At 39.6% G+C, this 21,572-nt stretch overlaps 1 protein-coding gene across 1 annotated transcript; it reads left to right on the top strand.

The window, feature by feature from the left end:
- The first annotated feature begins 20,662 nt into the window (after positions 1 to 20,662).
- Positions 20,663 to 21,241, top strand: LOC27207476 (thyrostimulin alpha-2 subunit). Its single transcript, XM_016183159.3, has 2 exons — positions 20,663 to 20,999; positions 21,058 to 21,241. The coding sequence occupies exons 1-2, from the start codon at positions 20,697 to 20,699 to the stop codon at positions 21,148 to 21,150; spliced, it is 396 nt and encodes a 131-aa protein (XP_016022815.2). The 5' UTR covers positions 20,663 to 20,696; the 3' UTR covers positions 21,151 to 21,241.
- The last annotated feature ends 331 nt before the right edge of the window (positions 21,242 to 21,572 follow it).

The raw sequence follows: 21,572 nt of genomic DNA on the forward strand, positions 1-21,572 counted from the left end.
ATCGTCATATCCCCACGTTCAAAGCTCGGACTCGCAATCCCGAAAACAAAAGTATTCGATTTCAATAAACAAAACTTTAAGAATCTAAGAGCACTTGTATCCAAGAGCGAATGCACTTGAATCCAAGAGAAATCCAAAGACAATTAAAGTCAGCAACTCCAAAGCTCTTTCTCTTCACTTGATCAGATCCCTTAAGTCCAAAGTCCATATCAGAAAAGCTCGATACTGAGGCTTGAACGTCAATCAAATCAGAATAATTAAAAGAGTTCATTTTGAGACCTAATTGTAATCAGTCGGTGTTCTTCAACAAAAATAAAAAATTGTAATCATTCAGTGAAATAAAATTATATTTTTTTCACATATGAGTATTGCAAACATTTAATTATATATATTAAAAACGGATTAATTAATTTGTGAAGAAAAAAGCAGTGATGTCAAATAAGCATTTAACAAAAATAGTGAATAATATCTACTTATTTGGTTAGTATTAATGTATAAAATAATCAAAACTGATTTCTCCAGATCGTAAGCGGTGCGAGGAGCTGGAAGTGCTGCTGTTCTGACTGGGAGGGAGAGCGGCGGTTGCCTCTTGTAACCTCAGCGTCCAGTATTTTAGTGCTGGTATTTATGTTGAGAGGAACTCTCCTCTTTTAATAACTCGCCTTCTGGCGTAGCAAACAAATAATAAGGTTTTACGACTTGCAGTCGGAGTTATGATTCAATGAGCTAATGCTATTTGTTCAATCGAACATAAAATGGAACTGAACTTAAATGCTAACAAAAGACTCGCAGCGGCCAACCAAATGTTTGCCGACTGCACACGAGTGTCCGGCCCAAAGCTGAGGCAGCACGCCAGTATTAGGTGTCATACACTGAGCCAACTGTTCCCCCTTCAGGATTGAGGGCGCCCTCGGCCGATCCCAATTCAGCGAGCACTCCATTGATTTGGATAACGGATCTTCTTGCACCGATGTAACGTAGTCAGGCAATGCCGATACAAGTCATTACACAGCAAATCGCTGCTGCGACTAAAATTATGCGTTGCAACTTGTTTGCATCCATTTCCTTCTTCATTTAGCCGGTGAAGATAGGGTAGGCTCATAATCTCTCTGTTGGCGGTGATATTAAGAGATGGTGAGCTCGCAACCCCTGAAGCTCGAATCGAATCTGGTATCATTTACCACGACTCGCACATTGAAGATGATTAAAAGGTAGCTCGTGGCGTCGGGGTGCAGTTCTTAATTGTGCGGACCTCTCGTCCGCATTTTGCTACTTTATTGTCGCTTATTCTTAGCACGATTCCTTTGCAGGAAACCGGAGAAATTGTTACCATCTTACAGCCTAATTTAATTATAGGAAGTTTAATGATAAAGTGTATCATGTTAGCGGACTGTAATACTTTTACGGACGATGCGGACATAAGATCCCATATAGGGGTATCTGTGGGCTCTTTCTGCCAAAGCGATTTTAAGTCTGCAAGATCTAGTATGTTCGGACTAACAATATTGTTTTTTGCGGTGTTACAGCCAGCATTACATTTTGTAATTCCATCATCAACATCCTATTCCTATGTCAATTTGCGTATTTCTATGTTTCTAAAATTTGATTAACTGCCGTTGTTAATTGGTTGATTCGATTCTGAATTTTCGTATTTTTAATTTTAATCTGCCTATTGTTTGCCTAAACCAACGAGTCACTTTAAATTGTCCTTGTGGACCACCCTCCCTTCAATGATGACCGTGGTAGCCATGTCCGCTTGTAGGCCTTCTTTTTACATAAAGGCGTGAGTTTATTGCCATCCTTCTATTGGTTTTGACTAAAAATTTTTTGCCTACCTCAAAGACTCTATTTTTCCGAGACACATTTTTCCTGGTCCTCAGCGCGCCTTGGGCTTTTTTTATCTTTTCCGCAATCTGTTTTTGCGAGTGGCCTGCGGACTCTTGTATTTCGTCGACTGGTCTTTTATATATGACGGAATGTACAGACTTGTTATATCTGGTAGCTGCCAACAAGAATAACTCCACAGTATCACTTATGCATTTGTCAATCTTCAGGCATCTCAGTCTTGTGTAAGCTCTCAGCCTGAAAGCACCCACATACGCATCAAATTCTAAGCAACGAAAAATAAAGATAAACCAAAACAAAACAAAAAAAAAAATCAAAATTACAAGAATAAAGCAGCAGTCCTATGTCAATGCAAACTATTATTCTCCGCTTCAAACTCAGTTGAGCAAAGAAGAAGATGAAAATACTGATAAGAACGATATCATCACCAAAAACAAAGTTTACATTCCTCCAATAACTGTGCTTAAATGCTCAGTGGAGCAACTGCATAACTTTTGCAAATCAATTAATTGCTCCAAATACTGTATTAAAAAAATGTCTATTGGAATTAAACTTTTCTGTATGGACATAAAAGTCTATGAATCCGCGTGTGCTTCATTAAAGGGGAAATTTGAATTCTTCTCCTACGCTGATAAAAATTTTAAACCCTACAAGGTGCTACTTTTTGGACTTGATGAAATGGATCCTAGTTCTCTAAAAACTGATATCATTGGCTTAGGCCTACAATGCACTATGGTCCAGAATTCGTTTTTTTTTGGCATAAAGTCTAAATTTTTATGGCAATATATCGTCCTTTAGCAATTATTTTCTTATAGAAAATTGATCATATAAATAAAACCCAAAAACAAAATTGACCGAAAGCTTCACTAAATCTTTTTATGAGCTTTGAAAGGTGCAGTGTTAAACAGCTGATTGACAGAATGCAATTCCAGCCAAATTATTTGCTTACTTTTGCACGTAGTACGATCGTTAATACGCATCCAAAAATTATAGTAAAATATGGAAAATAAATGCCAAGGTATGATGTTTTTAACTTATGTAGGTAATATATGTATAGTTGTACTGTTTTTATGTTGTGTGACATCCAATTTATGTGTATCTTAACAAAAAATTCTAACGTGTCCCCTGTGTTTCGTGGAGTATAACTATTTTTCTGACAATTTCTGACATAAGTTAAAAACGTCAGTTTGTACCTTTAACTATTGTCTTTGACGGCGAAGAAATATCTTTTGCCCATTTTTGCTCGTTTTCTTAAAAATTTGATTTTATATAGGCAAGTTCGAGTTCAGACATAGCGACCTCCTGGACATTTGGAGGCGTAACAATAGGCAAATTATGTTTCGGATTACGTTTATTCCGCAATCAACAACAATAATCAGGAATCGAAAAAGCCAGAAGAGATTGACAAAACAATAGTAAATTTTGAATTATTTTTTAAAAGAAAACTGCCCGAGTGTAACAGACAACTAGACCGATTTATTTCCAAACATACCAAGTGGATGGCGTCTAAGATAAGAATTCTTGTTAGTGATTTTGAAAACACCAAAACACCCCAGCAAATGGGACGCCGAAACTTATCCTACCAAAATGCAGAAGAAAGATTAAAAAGGAAACTGAAAATGCGAGTGAAGCCCGGAATAAACTTTACAAAAGGGACCGACTCTCACATGCAAGGAAAAATAGTCGGATCAATAGGATGAGTGATATTTTCCACAGAGCGATTGATTCCTCGGACCCACTATTATCAACAATTTGTTTAAAAGAAAGAGAGAAAAAATAGGAAAAACCACTTCTGAAGGCAGTATAAGTCTTTTGGAAATACAGTCTAATTTTAAACCTGATCCATGAGACAAAATATTGGATTCACATTCTGATTCTGATTCGAGTTCAGATTCGGAAATTTATAATGTAGAACTAAAAGAAGAAGAGGGCGATTATTTTTTAAACAACAATATACACACTTTTATTTAAAAAAAAAAAACAATGAAACTTCGTTGACTCCTGAGTCATACCAGTAGTTAATATGGGAGGCAAGAGAGGGCGTGGTCGCACAGACTCCAAATTTGGTGTGCAAACTATTTGTTATTGAACAACAAAATGTACAAAGTTTCAAGTTTGTAGCTCAATTTTTAGACTTTATGTCAAAAAAATTGAATTCTGGACCACAGTGCATCGTTTGGGCTTTAAAGTCTCTTAGGAACTATCTATATGGTGTCAAAAACTTAAACATTTTTACAGATCACCAACCGTTAACATACGCCGTGTCAGATAGGAATCCAAATGCAAAAATCATGAGATGGAAGGCGTTTATAGACGAACATAATGCTAACAGTTTCAATAAACCTGGCAAGGAATGTTGCCGATGCACTATCCAGGCAGGCTATTCATGTCCTAGAGGACGAACCCCGGTCAGACATTGCAACAATACATAGCGAAATTTAATTGACTTTTACAATCGAAACTATCGATAAGCCGGTTAACTGTTTTAGAGACCAAATTGTAATAGATGAGGGCACCGCAGACTCAACTCGAACTTTTGTTATTTTCGGAAGCAAAACAAGGCATCTAATACAATTTCTAGACAAAGAGACCTTAATCGGAAGAATTCGTGATGTGGCCAGATGTAGTGAATGCGATACACTGCGAATTACCTGTACTAGTTTTTATTCAAAACAGTCTTGTAAATGAGTTTCCAGCAACGACCTTCCGACACACTATGAAAATGGTTAGCGACATTCTTAATCAAACTGAGCAACGGGAAATAGTGTCTTTGGAGCACAACAGAGCGCATAGGGCAGCACAGGAGAATGTAAAACAAATTCTTCAATACTACTTTTTCCCTAAAATGTCACAAATAGCCGCTACCTTTGTTGCTAACTGCTTGGTTTGTCAAAAATACAAATACGACCGCCATCCGCAAAAGCAAATCCTCGGGAGAACACCTATTCCGTCACATGTAGGCGAGACATTGCATTTTGATATATTTTCTACAGACAGGAAGTACTTTTTGACATGTATTGACAAACTTTCCAAATTCGCTATTGTGCAACCAATCGGCTCTCGAACGATAACTGATTTAGAACCTGCAATTATGGAACTAATGAACTTTTTTCCCCATTCAAAGACAATATTTTGTGACAATGAACCGTCCATAAATTCCGAGTCAATCAAGTCACTTTTGAAAAATCGTTTTAATGTTGACATAGCGAACGCACCTCCACTTCATAGTACCTCAAACGGACAGGTTGAAAGGTTTCACAGCACGCTTTTAGAAATAGCTCGATGCCTGAAACTTGACAGTGGAATGAATGATACAGTCAACCTTATTCTTCAGGCAACAATAGAATACAATAAGACGGTGCACTCAGACACCAATAGAAGACCGATCGACATTATTCATTCAACTCCTCCCGAATTGGCTAACGAGATAGTAGAAATGGTTAACGAAGCTCAGGAAAAACAGCTAAGAAGAGAAAATGTAACAAGACGAGACAGAACCTTTGAGGTGGGAGAAACCGTCATGGTAAAACAAAACAATCGCTTGGGAAATAAACTAACCCCACGGTATAGGGAAGAACTAATCGAAGCAGACCTCGGGACAACGGTCCTCATAAAAGGGAGGGTCGTTCATAAAGATAATCTACGCTAGGTTTGTTGTTTTTTTTTCTTCTGTGACCATCGCCAAGTTAGCAAAATACAAACGTGAAATCTGGACACTAGTAAAAGAGTTTGCAAACATTTTTCAATTAAATATTTGTCAAATCCTACTTATTTAATCTTTAAACATTTTGTATTATTTCCGCTTCATCCTCTTTAGAAAAGTTTAAAGGTATGTGATCAAATGCTAGACCCGAATGATTTGAAAACTTAAAATCCACGCAACCACAAATATTTCCTAAAACTACCATAGAAAATAAATGCATTACCAAACCGGCATAATAACAGTATAGCGCACTCACTCTAATTAGATTTCAAATTCCCGATTAAAAAAAAAACACTAATGGTATCAATACCCTTTTCTGATTCTGTTCAACTAAATAGGAAAATCAATACTTGCAATCAATAAGCGATTTACTACATACTTTAATATCAAAAATATCTGAATGAACTTTATTATAAAATTATAATTGTTATACTTAATTATTGTCAAAACTTTAGTATTAAAACTGTAACTACCTCTTAAGTAGATGAGAAGAGTAGAAGAGGGAATTATGGTAAGATCTATCAACGTAGTATCTGCTAAAGACGTAAAGACGCGGCAACTATTTCTGCGCCTGGGTACTGAAACGACGAACTGAATATTATCTGCCATCAGACGCCATCCAGAGTGCGTTCAACACATACGTTTTGATGGTCAACTAGTTCAACCAACATCAGCATCATCGTCCTCAACAAGTCGACGGTTACAATAAAGATTTTTTCCAAGTTCGCTACGATCATCTCAAGAACCTTGTTGCGAACCCATGACATGGAGAATCAACCGCATTTACGAACTTCTCGGATCATCCAGATATGCACAGATGTGTTTTTCCTATTTATAGATCGAGCTTTACCTATAAGAAACTGTACCTTGTTATTAGTAGATTAAGCTTTAGATATAAGAACTCTTGCTATACTTAAGTCAGTCGATTTTGGGAGATTAGAAGCGTCGGTCATCGCCACGTACTTACAATTGGCCTCATTAAGTGCAGACCGCACAAGCCCTAATATAATTAATAAACATACACTAATAAATATATTGAAAATTTATTCAACAATAATTTGTATGTATTTCGCAAAGCCGATATGTAATTGTGTTCAATACATACATATATTTAAATAAGAAAATTTACTTTTATTTATTTTAAGTACGTATATTATAAGCCAGCCCATAACAAAATAGTGAAACACTTTTATTGTTCTAACTATTCAATAATAATTTTATTTAAGCAACCGATATAACTGCACTCACTCTCCACATACACACAACTTTGTATAAGTGTGACTTTTGTATTTTCAACAACAAATGTCGTAGCTGACGCATTATCTCGAATTAAATAAATAATATTACAATCAGCGATATAGAACAATCAAGCTCATATCAAAATACACAGCATTCTGAAAGTATGTTTCAGTTTCAGCAACAACTCTTATTAACAACGGGGACGTATACAATCTTATTATATCCAATTAACTTTAAAAAATAATTTTACTAACAAATTTCTTTTTACCAAAATATTTCTGCAGGGCTTAGAGAATAATGAAGATAAGGCTATCATAATAGAAGAAACACATAGTCGAGCTCATAGAGGACTAGACGAAAATTACAAACAAATCCATAGATTATATTATTTTTTTTTTTTTTTTTTTTTTTTTTTTTTTTAATTAATTTATTTATTAAGGCATACGGGGAAGTCTTGAAGCCCCTTTGTGTCCTTCTTATCTATTAATTCAGCCCATTTGGGCTCGCCGGCTAACTATAGTTAGCTTTTTCAGATTTACAGTAATTTAACTACAATTACATAACAATCACATATAACAAATAGGATTTAGGATTTAAGATAAGCGTCAGCTTCTGCGGACCCTTGTCAAAGGAGATCGGGTAATGAGATCCCTCGGTTGCCTTCTATTGAGCCTCCTTGGTGGGCGAGATCTGTTTAGAGCGCTGGCCAGCCGATTTCTGTGGCGCTCCAGCCTGTCATGGTATCTGCTCGAGTGCTGGTTTATTTCGTCAAATACCGTTGCGAGTTTCAGGTCTCTGTGCAGGGTGGTGTTTCGAACAAACCACTCGCAGCCGGTGATGAGTCTTGCTACCTTATTTTGAATAGCCTGGATCCTTATGATGTGGCTGTCGCATGCTAAGCCCCAGATTTGGCACCCATACTTTCAGTTTGGTGCTAAGATCTGTTTGTAAATTGTCAGCTTGTTGGATAGCGACAATTTACTGCGCGACGAAAGTAGCCAGTAGTGCTTCGCCACCTTAGCACGTAGGCGCGTTCTTATGTCGGTCACATGCTTGGAAAATGTGAGTCTGCGATCCAGAAGCACTCCAAGGTACTTTGCTGCGTTCGGCTGTGGTACGGGGGCTTCCTCGATGTAGACGGGCGGTGGCGTTCTCCGCTTTAAAGTAAAGCAGACGTTGTTGGATTTACTGCTATTGATGCCAATGTTCCAACGTCTTGCCCATTCCGAGAACTGGTATGCAAAGTCCTGGATACCATCGGCTGCGTCGTGCTCGCATCGGGACCTGTAGGTGACGCACACGTCATCGGCAAAAGTGGCCAACATAGATTTCCCGTAAAGGCTTACATCTGGCTGCGGCATGTCGTGGCTATACAGGCAGTAGAGCAGGGGGCCGAGGACACTACCTTGTGGAACACCAGCTGCCACGTTGTGCTCGGTGGAAATTGCTGAATGAAAGCGCACAGCGAACCTCCTTCCTTCCAGGTACGATTTTAGCAACCCAAAATATGGAGCAGGCAGCGTCTGCTTGATTTTCAGTTGGAGTCCAATGTGCCACACTCGATCAAACGCTTCTCGAATGTCCAAGAAGAGGCTGTTACAATATTCCTTACTGTCGTAGGCAGTCAGAATTTGCTCGACGACTCGATGGAGCTGCTCGACAGTACAGTGGCCAGCACGGAAACCGAACTGATGCTCAGGAGTAATCCCCTGGGCTTCCATAATCCTTACAATCCGGACAGCAATCAGTCTCTCAAACACCTTCGAAATTGAAGGGAGGAGACTGATCGGCCGGTAGGAGGCGGGCTCCCTTTCCGGCTTGCCAGGTTTGTGGATCATGGAGATTATCCCGAGCTTCCACTGATAAGGGAAGTATTGCAACCTCACAATAGCGTTGAAAACCAACGTTATGTAGAGGATCGCTTGTCTGGGCAGGGCCTTCAATGTGGCGTTGCAGATGACGTTATGTCCAGGTGCTTTGTTGTTACTCTGGCGCACAATGACTTCGGCTACCTCGCAGGGTTCAAACGGCGTGATTGGCATATCCATTTGAAGCGCTTGGTTCAGCTGGTCCTGAGTTTCTTCAACCTGTTGCAGGCTGGCAAGCTTGAATGGTTGAAATCGCTAGGCGAGGTGCGCAGCGAATACCTCCGCTTGTCCCAAGTCGGTCCAACACCATGTCCCGTTGCTATCTACTATAAGCGCCTTCCTCGTGCAACGCCTTTTGATTGCGCGCGTGGCCTTCCACAGCGAATGCGTCGCTTCGCTTTCGACTCCAGTGTTGGCAAGCCTTTCGTCGAACCATGCGGCTTTGTGCAGCACCAACGCGCATCGGAGCCTGCTCAGCGCTCGGTTCCATTCCGTTTTGTCCAACGGGTGCCGAGACCTCATCCACCTACTGCGTAAGCGTCTCTTCTCAGCTATAAGCAGCAGGATCTCCCTGGGTATTGGGATTCGATCTGCCGCGGGCTGCCGAGATATTCTGCGAGTTGCCAATCTAGCTACTGACTTGATATTGTTGGTGAGCAGTTCGATAGCATCATCAACGTACTGTCCAGAGTTTAAGGCAGTGTTGAGGGGCAGTGTGGACTCCAGTTGCGATTGGAATACCTCCAGGTTAGTACGCCTAGTGATAAGCCGCTCCATCTTAGGGTAGGATATTGCCCCCGCATCCAGCGTAATTACCAGAGGCAGGTGGTCGGAGCTAAGCTCAACAACCGCACTTATGTTAGCGTGGATGCCCAGCACACCCTTTGTCAGTGCAAAATCGATGTACCCTGGTGAGCCTCTACTGCCGTACGGGTATCTTGTTGGTCCTCCTGTTGCTAGCGAGTCCACCTCCGAATTTAGGACGAGATTCGCTAATGCAATGTCTCTTTGGTTGCTTCTTCCCGCACCCCAGAGCCAGTGGGACGCGTTCCAATCGCCTGCAACAATGAACTTCGTCTGGAACTCTTCCAAAATGTCCTTAAACTCGTCCGTAGTCCATGCAAATCTCGGTGGGCAGTAGACCGCTTCAAAGCTTATAGGACCAAGTGCCGTTTCAATAACCGCCGGCGCAAGTTGCACCTTGGCAGTGGCTATTGGTGTTAGCGGAAAGTGGGCAAGGCTAGATTTGCTTAAGATAGCTGCTCCGCCTTTGGCGTTGCCACCACTCGGATCATTGGCAGTTGTTGGTGCGTCAGGCTCATTGGTTGCTTGTGGTGAATGGACCCTCTAGCCACATCTGCATAAGATATTCCGCCTCGAGAAGAGGGGATCTCCTTACCTCCAGCTAAGCCCCGTGGAGTTGGTCGCTCGCTTACTTCTGTTCTTCCAGCCACTCCACTTCTGGGTCTGGATCGCTGCAGGAACGCTTGTAGCTTGCTGCAACCTTTATAGTTTGCAGGATGCTGACCGCATCGACTCCAGGTCGCTAACGTGTGAAGACGTGTTTTCATCGAGCTCCGCATAAAATCGGTTGTTTTTAGTGAAGTGAATATATAAACATAATACAAACAAATAAATCGAAAGCGAAAGAGACGCTCTGTGCGATGCACCATCGCTCGAATACATATTCTGTGTTTGAAATAGTATAAGCAAGTAGTTTTACACTATGAGCCAAAACGACACTCGAGTTCAGAGACAACGCGAGCAAGACGACCGCCGGCTCTCATTGCAACGAAACAACGCGTACTTCTCTTACGTCTCCGCGACTTCTGCAAACAGCGAGCGGTCAATCACCCCTAACCCGACAAGTTTACCATTGCCAACAACTCAAGAAAGAGCGCGTTCTTGCTCTCCCTCACTACTGTCACAAAACCCCCAATCTCCAAACACTTGCGTAATTTCTTTACGCTTACCTACGGTGACTAGTACTGTGACAACAACAACCACCACAACTGCAATCACAACAACAACTGGAACGGTATCGTCAGCTCGCGCTACCAGCAAGCCAAAACGTAAACAAGAATGCCGGGTCCACCATACAGACTGGAATGGATCGCTACATAACAATAAAAAGAAAACTTAGCCCTCAAAATTACAAAAGCCAACAAACAGAAAACAAACCAAAAATTTCACGCGACAATGCTAACATGCTCACTAACAAAACGCCAGAAAACACCAACACATTTGAGCTGCTGGCAAATTCTACTGATGAAAGTATACAACCGGCAAAGTCACCTAAGAAGGTCAAGCCTCCTCCAATATACATTCGCGAAAAAAGCTCAAGTGCACTAGTGAACAAAATAGCCACACTTATAGGAGAAAACTCATTTTACGTAATACCCTTAAGAAAAGGGAACATAAATGAAACAAAGGTTCAAACTGAAACCGAGGATAGCCATCGTCTACTAACCAAATTCTTGGATGAAGCAGGAAAAAACTTTTATACATACCAACTAAAAAGCGCAAGGGGCCTACAGGTTGTTCTCAAAGGGATTGAGGCAACTGTTTCGACCACTGAAATCGTAGAAGCGCTCAAGGAAAAGAACTTTAGTGCGAAAATGGTCATGAACATATTAAACAAAAATAAGGAACCACAACCAATGTTCAAAATCGAGTTGGAGACAGAGCGCCAGACACTGAAAAAAAATGAAGTTCATCCAATCTACAAGTTACAGCTCCTACTGCATCGGCGTATCACAGTGGAAGAGCCACACAAGCGCAATCGCCCAGTGCAGTGCACTAACTGCCAAGAATATGGCCACACTAAGGCGTACTGTACGCTGAAATCTATTTGCGTAGTCTGTAGTGAAGCTCATAGCACAGCGAACTGCCATAAGAACAAGGAAGACATCTCTGTTAAAATGTGCAGCAACTGCGGTGAAAGTCACGCAGCGAACTGGCGTGGCTGTGTAGTATACAAGGAACTAAAGAACCGCCTTAACAAACGCGGAGAATCAACACGCGCTCAGACCACCCACATCGCTCACACCCCGCCACAATCGGGCCCGTCCTACACTGCACCCCCCCCCCTACACATCGTACCAGTCCTAGCATTTCCTTCGCTAGTGCCTTAAAATCGGGAATTAAATCCGTGAATCCGCTAACACAAAAGTCGACTTCTACTCGGGAAGAATAGAAAATAACTACCTCGAACGAACAAACGCAGCATATATCAACTGGCATTGAAACGATGATGATCTCACATCAGCAAACCCTAAAAGAGTTTATGACATTCATGCAAACCACAATGCAAGAGCTTATGCGAAACCAAAATATGCTGATACAGCATCTTCTGTCACCCAAATCAATATAATGTCTCCACTTCAAATATCTATGTGGAACGCGAATGGCGTTTCACGGCATAAAAACGAACTTGCCCAGTTCTTTTTCGAAAAAAATATTGACGTCATGCTCCTCTCCGAGACACATCTAACAGACAAGCACAACTTCCATATCCCAGGATACTTATTCTACGCCACAAAACATCCGGACGGAAAAGCCCATGGGGGCACTGGTATACTTATCAGAAGTCGCATCAAACACCACCTTTATAACAGAACTGAAATGGACTACCTGCAATCCACTTCCATAAGCATGCAATCCAGCAGCGGCCCCGTCACTCTGGCCGCAGTCTACTGCCCACCTCGTTTTGTAGTTTCTGAGGACCAATTCACGGAATTTTTCAACTCACTCGGTGAGCGATTCAATGCCAAGCATACGCACTGGGGATCGCGTCTTCTGACCCCAAAGGGCAAACAACTTTACAACGCGCTCATTAAGCCGCGAAACAAGCTCGATCATGTGACTCCGGGTAGGCCTACATACTGGCCAGCAGATCCAAATAAGCTACCGGATCTCATTGACTTCGCAATAACAAGAAAGATTCCAAGAAATAATATTACGGCCGAGTCACTTGCAGAACTATCATCTGATCACTCTCCAGTTCTACTTACTCTCTGGCACCGACCACATATAACTGAGCGGCCCTACAGGCTGACAGGCAACAAAGTATTCACCGACGAGGATGTTGATCGCCTGGTCAAATCGATAGAGGAAACACTTGTTGCTGCAGCCAAGGCCTCTACACCTCCAGACACACACAAAATGACAAATCATAGCAAGACAAATCGTGAAATCGAACAGCTGGTACTTGAAAAACGAAGACTAAGAAGAGAATGGCAGAATCATAGATCCCCAACGGCTAAAGAACATCTAAAAATAGCAACACGTAAACTAACCAGGGCACTTAAGCTTGAGGAAGCCAACGCTCAGCATCTATATATCAAACAACTATCGCCCACCAGTAAAAGGAACCCTTTGTGGAAACACACAAAAGCATACAGCCACCGGCAGAAACAGTCGTTCCACTGCGAGGTCCCTCTGGAAGCTGGATACGCAGCGACGAAGATAGAGCTAATGCGTTCGCCGATCACCTTCAGAAAGTATTCCAACCAAATCCTGCTAGCAACTCATTTGTACTCCCTGTAGTAACTAAAAGCTTGCCCCCTATAAATCCAGTTACATTCAGCCAAAGTGAGATAGCATCTATCATAAAAGATCTTAATCCCAAAAAATCACCTGGACATGACTTGGTGGCACCAAAAATGATCATAGAACTCCCACCGTGTGCGGTTCTGACCTTATGCCATCTCTTCAACGCTATTACGAAACTTGGATACTATCCCCAAAGGTGGAAAAAGGCGGTTATAGTAATGATTCCCAAGCCAGGCAAAGACAAAACGCAACCCTCATCCTACAGACCAATCAGTCTCCTAACGTGTCTCTCGAAACTGTTTGAAAAGGCATTTTTAAATCAACTAACTCCCTACTTAAGAAGGCGAAATACAATACCATCGCATCAGTTTGGCTTTCGCAAAAATCACGGAACGATCGAACAGGTCAATCGCATCACAAACGAAATTCGTACCGCTTTTGAGCACCGGGAATACTGTTCAGCTATATTCTTAGATGTTGCACAAGCATTTGACCGAGTCTGGCTGGAAGGACTAATGTACAAGATAACAAAACTGCTTCCCCAGAACACGAACAAAGTGTTCGAATCTTATCTCTTCAAAAGAGTGTTCTCAACCAGGTGTAACAGTTCAACTTCACACGACCGCGTTATCAATGCTGGAGTCCCCCAAGGTAGTGTACTGGGCCCCGTTCTTTACACCCTATTCACAGCAGACATGCCTACAAACTATCAGCTCACAACCTCTACGTTTGCTGACGATACCGCAATACTAAGCCGATCTAGATGCCCAGCAAAGGCAACAGAGCAACTTGCCTGCCATCTTAAAATAGTGGAAAGATGGTTTGCGGACTGGCGCATTAAGATAAACGAGACCAAAAGCAGACATGTAACCTTCACACTGAACAGACAAACCTGCCCACCCTGTACCCTGAACAATACACTTATCCCACAAGCAGACGTTGTAACATATCTCGGCGTTCACCTAGATAGACGCCTCACCTGGCGGCGACATATAGAATCTAAGAGGACTCATATGAAGCTTAAAGCAGCCAATCTTCACTGGCTTATTAACTACAACTCTCCCCTTAGTCTGGAATACAAAGTACTCCTCTACAATACCGTGCTGAAACCCATCTGGACATACGGCTGTGAACTATGGGGAAACGCTTCAAAAACCAACATTGAAATCATACAGCGAGCTCAGTCCACGATTCTGCGAACTATCACTGGGGCATCATGGTACCTACGCAGCGAAAGCATCCATAGAGACCTCCACATAAACCTTGTCAATGAGGAAATTCAGATGAAAAAAAGTAAACATCAAGCAAAGCTCGCCGCACACGAAAATCCTCTCGCGAAGTCGCTTACGCGAGTCTACAGTCAGAGCCGACTGAAGCGCAAAGATTCTCCAGCCCAGCAAAGAAATCCTAGGGCCGCCTCTAACTTATACAATTACTTCACATTGTAATTAATATAAGTTATATAATAAGATTTGAATAATTATTGTTAGTCTCACAAAAAGAGAAGATCCAATAAATAACGCAATAAGTTTAAAAAAATAAGGAAAAAAAAAAGGATGCTGACCGCCACAGTTGTAGCAAGTGCACAGCTCGATGCGTGGCCTGGTACAGTCCTTGGCTGGGTGTTCGCCGGCACATTTCACACAAATGTGGGCCTTACGGCAGTATTTGGCTGTGTGGCCAAACTGCTGACAACGATGGCACTGGACAATAGCGTTACGCTTGCGGAGAGGCTCAATAACTACTCTCATATGACATAGTGCCTTTACCGCCAGGATCTCCTTATTGTTTGCCGCAGCAGCAATATTTAGGAAGAACATATTGACTGGCGACGCTTTTGAGGTACCCGGTTTGTTTCGCCTAAGCGGTGTGTGAATATCGAGAACCTTGTGCCCGATCTTTTCCACCTCATCCTTGATTTGGTGATGTAGCGTACTGTGGTGCAGGCCTTTCACGCATACCCTGTAAGGCCTGTCCTCTTTAAGCTGGTAGCAGTGGAACTCATACTCTTCGATCTCGAGCCAGTTCACTATGGTGCGAAATGTATTAGCGTCAGCTGCGTAAAGCCTTAGGACACCGCTCATTGACGCCCTAGCCTCAACCTTTTTTAGGTCCACTATATTTTCGATGCTCTGCATCATCAGGCATACGTCGTCCACTCCCTCCATTACTATAGGAGGTGGTTTGGACTGCGCCTTTTTGACTGAGCTAGTGGTACCAGCGGTGGCTGCATCCCGCTTAGCGGCAGCAATTGCAGCTTGATGACTGGTACTGGGCTGGTCATACAGATCGCCAATTTCATTGCCTACTTGTTTGTCGGCTGTGAGATGCGCAAGTAAACCAAATCGGTTTGAATTGCCGCCATATCTAGGTTCTGTAGCCGAAGGGTTTTCCCCTTGTTTGCCGATGGTTGATTTGGGTTTTTTCCTTTATGTCTCCGGAGAAGCACGAGACTTTCGCTTTATTTTTTGAAAGCGCTGCGGGGCAGCACATTGGGGGCTCGAGAGAAACGCAGTATCCAACGATTCATCAGCCGCAGCGCTTTCATTTAAAGAGTTCATATTGAAGTGTGCACCAAATCACCAGGGTTCTAGCCAAAACTTGAACCCTGGGATAGAAAGCTTTAAGCTCGCAAACAGCTGTTTGTGCGATCGCGTGGCAGCTGGGCAGCGGAGCCCCAGTTCGAGAAACTTAACTTTATATTTTTGAATGAAAATGTTTTCGTTTCACTATTATTTCACTGTTAGTGACTTGGGGGGTCACTATTTGCTATGTGTGCCAGTATTCTGGACTTGTCCATAAGTTTATTACCGCGAAAACTAATTTCACTTAATCCACTTTGTCAGGTGCGTATTGTTAGACACGAACCTTTTTTCAATAAAATGATTATATTATTGGTCAAATTTATTTATCAAATTAAAGGAATACATAAAAAATTCTTAAATTTGCAACGAAAATAAATATAACAGACATACAATTAAAATTCCTATTGGGGAAGCTCCTGTTCAAACTAAAGAAGGAGAAAATGTACACCTCGATATTTATAACGCGAATAATTGTATTTTCTATACCTGCATTGACGCGTATTCAAAATACCTAGTAGTTAAAGAAATTCAAAATAAACTAAACATCAAGAATAAAGTAATGGAATTACTTCAACAATTTCCCTACGCCAAAGTAATTATGACTAATAATGAACCAAGATTCAACTCTGCTCAATTTAATTCCTTTGCACAATAATGCGGTTTAACTCTACCTTTCGCAGACCCCAGTACCTGTTTAAAGGACACATTCAACATTAACAGAATTAGCTCGTTGCATTAAGGAAGAATTTAATCTCATTGACAATTCAGAAATAATTATTAGAGCCGCAAAAGAATTCAATAAGAGCATTCATTCTACAACAAGTCAAAAGCCTTTTGATATTCTCTATAATAAAATTAAACACAAAAACATTTCAAAAATTTTAAAGAACACTCAAGAAAAAATGTTACAAACAAGGATGTTAGAAGAGAAAATTATCATGTAGGTCTAGTAGTTTATAAAAAGAAACATGGAGAAAGAAAAAAACTAAAAACAAGATATAAGAAACAAGTTGTTAAGGAAAACTTACCTAACAAAATAATAATCAATAGTAGAAAAAGAATTATTCACAAAGACAAATATTATATTTCTTTTAAAATTAAAGAAAATGAATTTCTTATTACTTTTAACACCAATCGTAATGATAACCACTTCAGAAAAAATTGATTACTCCAATCACGAATTTTCCTGTTCAAAGACAAAAAGCATGTTCTTACTTATGAATCATATGCCGACTTATTCCACGTAACTAATTTAAGTTTTTATAAAGAAATAATCGATCTAGAATCGAGAAATGAGAAATTACTTACGAACTACAATTAATCGAATTAATTTTGTCACAGCTGATATGATTAATTTCATAATATAATATTCATAATAATTAATATTCTTAGGAATTACGAAACACTATTAAAATAAGTGAAGTAGGAACATGAGTGAAGAGTTTTTACTGTTACCCAATTGCCATGGCGAAGCCTTGCCGTTTGAGTCGTCTCAGAGCTCGAGCGGGGATAAGACGTCTTGCAAGAAGACTGCTATTGCTCAGTAATCTGTCACTGTATCGACTTGTATGTCTCCCAATTTGTGTCTTAACTGTGTGTATATTGAGGTCTTTATGGAGTGTGGAGTTACGTACATACCAGGAATACCATCTGGATCCCGTATAACCACATCGGTACGATACAGTGCGCATAAACAGCTCTTTTGCACCTCAGCGAAAGAGTGCTCCTTCTATTCATGAGCCATCTCATCTGTTGTGATCTGTGACCACATTTCTTTACTGTGTTTTTGAGATGCGGCCCAAAAGGTGAGCCGTTTAAATCACCAATTATCACGTCTGTAATTATTGCAGATCTAATGGATATCTCCGTATTCAAAATTGTACTACATAAAGAACTCTTAATTACTTATATCAAGTACCCTGTAATAACAAATAGATGCGAAATTTATTATGCCAGATCCATTTCACATAAAGATGGTAAAATTACTAATAAGCAATCAGGTCGCCAAATGCGAACATACTTTCTATGAAATATCTAATTTTAAGAACGATCTTTTTAATAACTATGGTATTTTAGGTAAAGATAAAACTTGTTTTACCCGCTTACTAAAAGGAAAGAAATCAATTTCCACTAAAATACGAGAAAAAAAGAATATAGATATCATTCAAGAAGGTGTGCCATTCTTATAAATGGAAATAATATTGTTAGATATTTACCGTACGATCATGACAACCGTTATGTGCTGCTAGACCGACCGAGCAAATAAACACAAGAACGTAGGGGTGTAGTTGACGGTTTAATTGAAACTGAGTAATAGGAATTTCACAATGACTTCTTAAGCTATAATTGAGCGTTGCCAGATCAAAACATATAAAGCTTATTTAAATTATAACGTAATTTCAACAAATATTGTAAACAATTCTCATTTAGACGGGTCATATTTAATAACATTCAACGGCACAACTACAGTAAATAATATTTCATACACCAATTTAGAAAACTTGAGTACATAACCATTAACCACTTTAAGAATCTGGAAATATCAGATTACATAAAATCCAACAACTCAGAACTTACTCTTGACAACATAAATATTTTAGTCCCATTTATTGAAATTTACAATTGGAAAATATCAATTTCATTTATCATTTCATTTTTTCATTTATACTGAGAAAGAATTTGTAACAGAATTAAGAGAGCGTTTAACCGAAATTTATAATGAAGCGGTACGCGTCATTTTAGAAGGGAGAGCGTTATCCAACCCATAAATATAGCAATCTTCCCCAATTGATAAACAAATTTCAAATACCAATCTCAGCAGCATTGCCTTTACCCTTGTCTTTGACGCGAACACTTAGCTTGACTTTGGCCTTTGTTATTATCGCCAACACTTAACCACCCGATAAATAACCAAAAGGGAGTGTAAAAACAACCTCCACTTGGAGATCAAGCCATGAATAACTTATTGCGCTTCAATCAAACTGCATCAGTCAGCAAATTTCAATTTCACAATACAGAGAAATAATTTCTGCATAAAGATTTTATCGAAAGTTCAGAAAGCTTCCAAAGAAAACCCTCTGGCCGAGGTTGATTGGATTAGGACTTAGAATTTTAAGATCAGTCTGATTCGGGAGAAATGAAAGAACGGTTTACAAATGAAACACTAGAGAAGAATAAGTGTCTTGTAATAAAGTTATAAGTTCAAAAAGTTAGAATCAAAAGCCGAGGTTTATTGGATCAGGATTAAGAATTAGAAGATTAGTCTGAATCGGGATGAGATCGTGTACAGTTTCAAATCAAAGTGTAAGTGAAAAAGTCTACCACCGAATAAATATTAAATAATACAAAATAAAAGTTATATTTTTAAGTAATTAAATAGTAACAGTTTTAATTTGTAGGTTACAATTAAAGGTACGCGAATAGGTATATTTTTATAAATGACTCCTCCACGAAAAGTTTCGACAATGTTATTTTTTATTAAATAAATAAAAACTTATTTAATTTTGAAATATGTATTTCCTTTAAAGTAGTTTCCATCTTGATTGTAGTTTTGTACTAGCTCATTCTTGTAGTCTCTCAACATCTGAGTTCCTTTTTTTTTTTTGAATGGGGTCGTAAGTACTAATCTGTATATTGTAAAATTATTTAATTTTATTGTTGGTTATAATAAGGTTTGGCTTACCTAAGTACTGAATTCTCTCTTTTATAGCGTTTAACGATGTACTTCTACAATTAAGATTGTTAACTATTGGTGGAGGACACATATATACAAATATCCCTATTCGTATATCCTTAATTGTAACCTACATGTATAAGCTTACGCTATTATAAGAATTAAGATAAGAGACAGAACATGTGAAATAAAGTTCGGATTTGGCAGTTGAATACAGACCTCATAAGTGACCACACAAGCACTTGAAGTCTGGTTGATTGTTTAGACCTGTATCATACTCAATGGAAATCGGATTAAAGCAATTGGCTAAGAACGCCTTATGACCCAAATCGATATCCAAATTTCATAAATAAAGTTATCGCATATAAAGGGTCAAACATTAATTTAACAATATTTATCAATTACCGATAAAAATGCATGGAAATAATGTTGAACGCTAAATTTACGTCATCAAATTATTTGCAATATAAAATATTTTATATAAACGTTCAACTGATAACTCTCACCCTTTGCTATTAATAACAAGAGAGAATGCTATAGTCGAGTTTCCCGACTATCAGATACCCGTTACTCAGCTAGTGTGAATGCGAACACTAAATTGTATCATTTTTCTGGGATATAGATATTGGGGAATAATATGAAAATTATTCAAAAATTGTTCAAAGTGTTGTCGTGACCGGCTTGGCGGCCTTATTGCATTAGAATTGGCGTGAAAAAAAGTTTTTTTGCAAATCGATAGAAATTTACAAGACTAATAAAATTATGGAAAAAATGTCGAAAAATGATTTAAAAGTGTGGAGTTGGTAGTTTTGTGCAGTTTGTGGGCGTTAGAGTGGGCGTGGCCACACTTTTGCCGTCTTTATATCTAGAATCGTTTATGCGGACAGACGAAGGGCTAGATCGACTCGGCTATATATTCGGAAACTGTTCCTTCTGCCTGTTACATACTTTTCAACGAATCTAGTATACCCTCTAACTCTACGAGTAACATGTATAAAAATGGTTTGGTTTATAACTCAAGAAATATTTTTTTACATTTTATCGTTTGCCCTAATAATATTATGGTATAGCGCTTTTCTAATTTTGTATGAATAATAAATTAAGTTGTTTTTCCCTCTCACCCTAATAGCCAACCCTATATTTAATTTGACTTCGTTTTAGTACGCAGGCGTCACGATACCGTGACACTTTAAATGCCAAAGCCTTGGCCAATCTCAACAGTTGCCGAGATGAGGTCGTCTCAACTGCTGGTGCTTGTTTGCTGCATTCCCTGGCTTTTGCTGTGTGATAGTAACTCAATGGGAAAGGACGCTTGGCTGCGTCCTGGGTGCCACAAAGTTGGAAATACTCGAAAAATTACTATACCTGATTGTGTCGAATTCACCATAACAACTAATGCGTGTCGCGGATTCTGTGAATCCTTCTCGGTACCTTCAATTCCAATGATGGGTTCATCGCTTTCTGTTTTATTCAAACCCCCCAAACCAGTGGTGAGCGTTGGCCAATGCTGCAACATGATGAAATCGGAGGAGGTGGGTTCTGCCTTGAGATCCCTATTGAGTTTTTATAGAATTTCTAAAATCGTTTCAGATACAACGACGTGTGCTATGTATTGAAGGAATACGAAATGTGACTTTTAATAGTGCATTGTCGTGTAGTTGTTATCACTGCAAAAAGGATTAGACGAGAGCAGAATAATATACCTGAACCATTTCTTAATAATCTTTTTATTTACGTTTTTAATTATAACATAATAACAAATATAAATAAGCAAGATAATGACTTATTTAAGGGAACTCTGTAATTCGCTTCAGTCTCAAAAATCTGTTGAGCGATACACAACACAAATCTTTGATTTGCTTCGGACTATTTAATGTAGCCTTAAAACCAGCAATTGGTCTGATCTTTGGTTTTTTTTTTTGGTTTCTAAAGGCTTCATTCACAAAAACCTTAAGAAACAAGTTTTTACAACAGGCGGATTTATTCACAAGGCCTAATAACGAAATTATTATCGTTTATATGATAATTATTTATTTTTCAAGATTTCCGGTCAACGACAGGTAAAGTTCAATATCAGATAATTTTCCTTTGAGCTATAACAGTTT

Source organism: Drosophila simulans, unplaced genomic scaffold (genome assembly GCF_016746395.2).
Source record: "Drosophila simulans strain w501 unplaced genomic scaffold, Prin_Dsim_3.1 Segkk88_quiver_pilon, whole genome shotgun sequence".
Taxonomy (NCBI): domain Eukaryota; kingdom Metazoa; phylum Arthropoda; class Insecta; order Diptera; family Drosophilidae; genus Drosophila; species Drosophila simulans.

Coding starts and splice junctions, on each gene's coding strand:
- LOC27207476 (XM_016183159.3), top strand. CDS start 20,697: ATGAGGTCGTCTCAACTGCTGGTGCTTGTTTGCTGCATTCCCTGGCTT. Junction 21,000..21,057: donor ACATGATGAAATCGGAGGAG/GTGGGTTCTGCC, acceptor AAATCGTTTCAG/ATACAACGACGTGTGCTATG.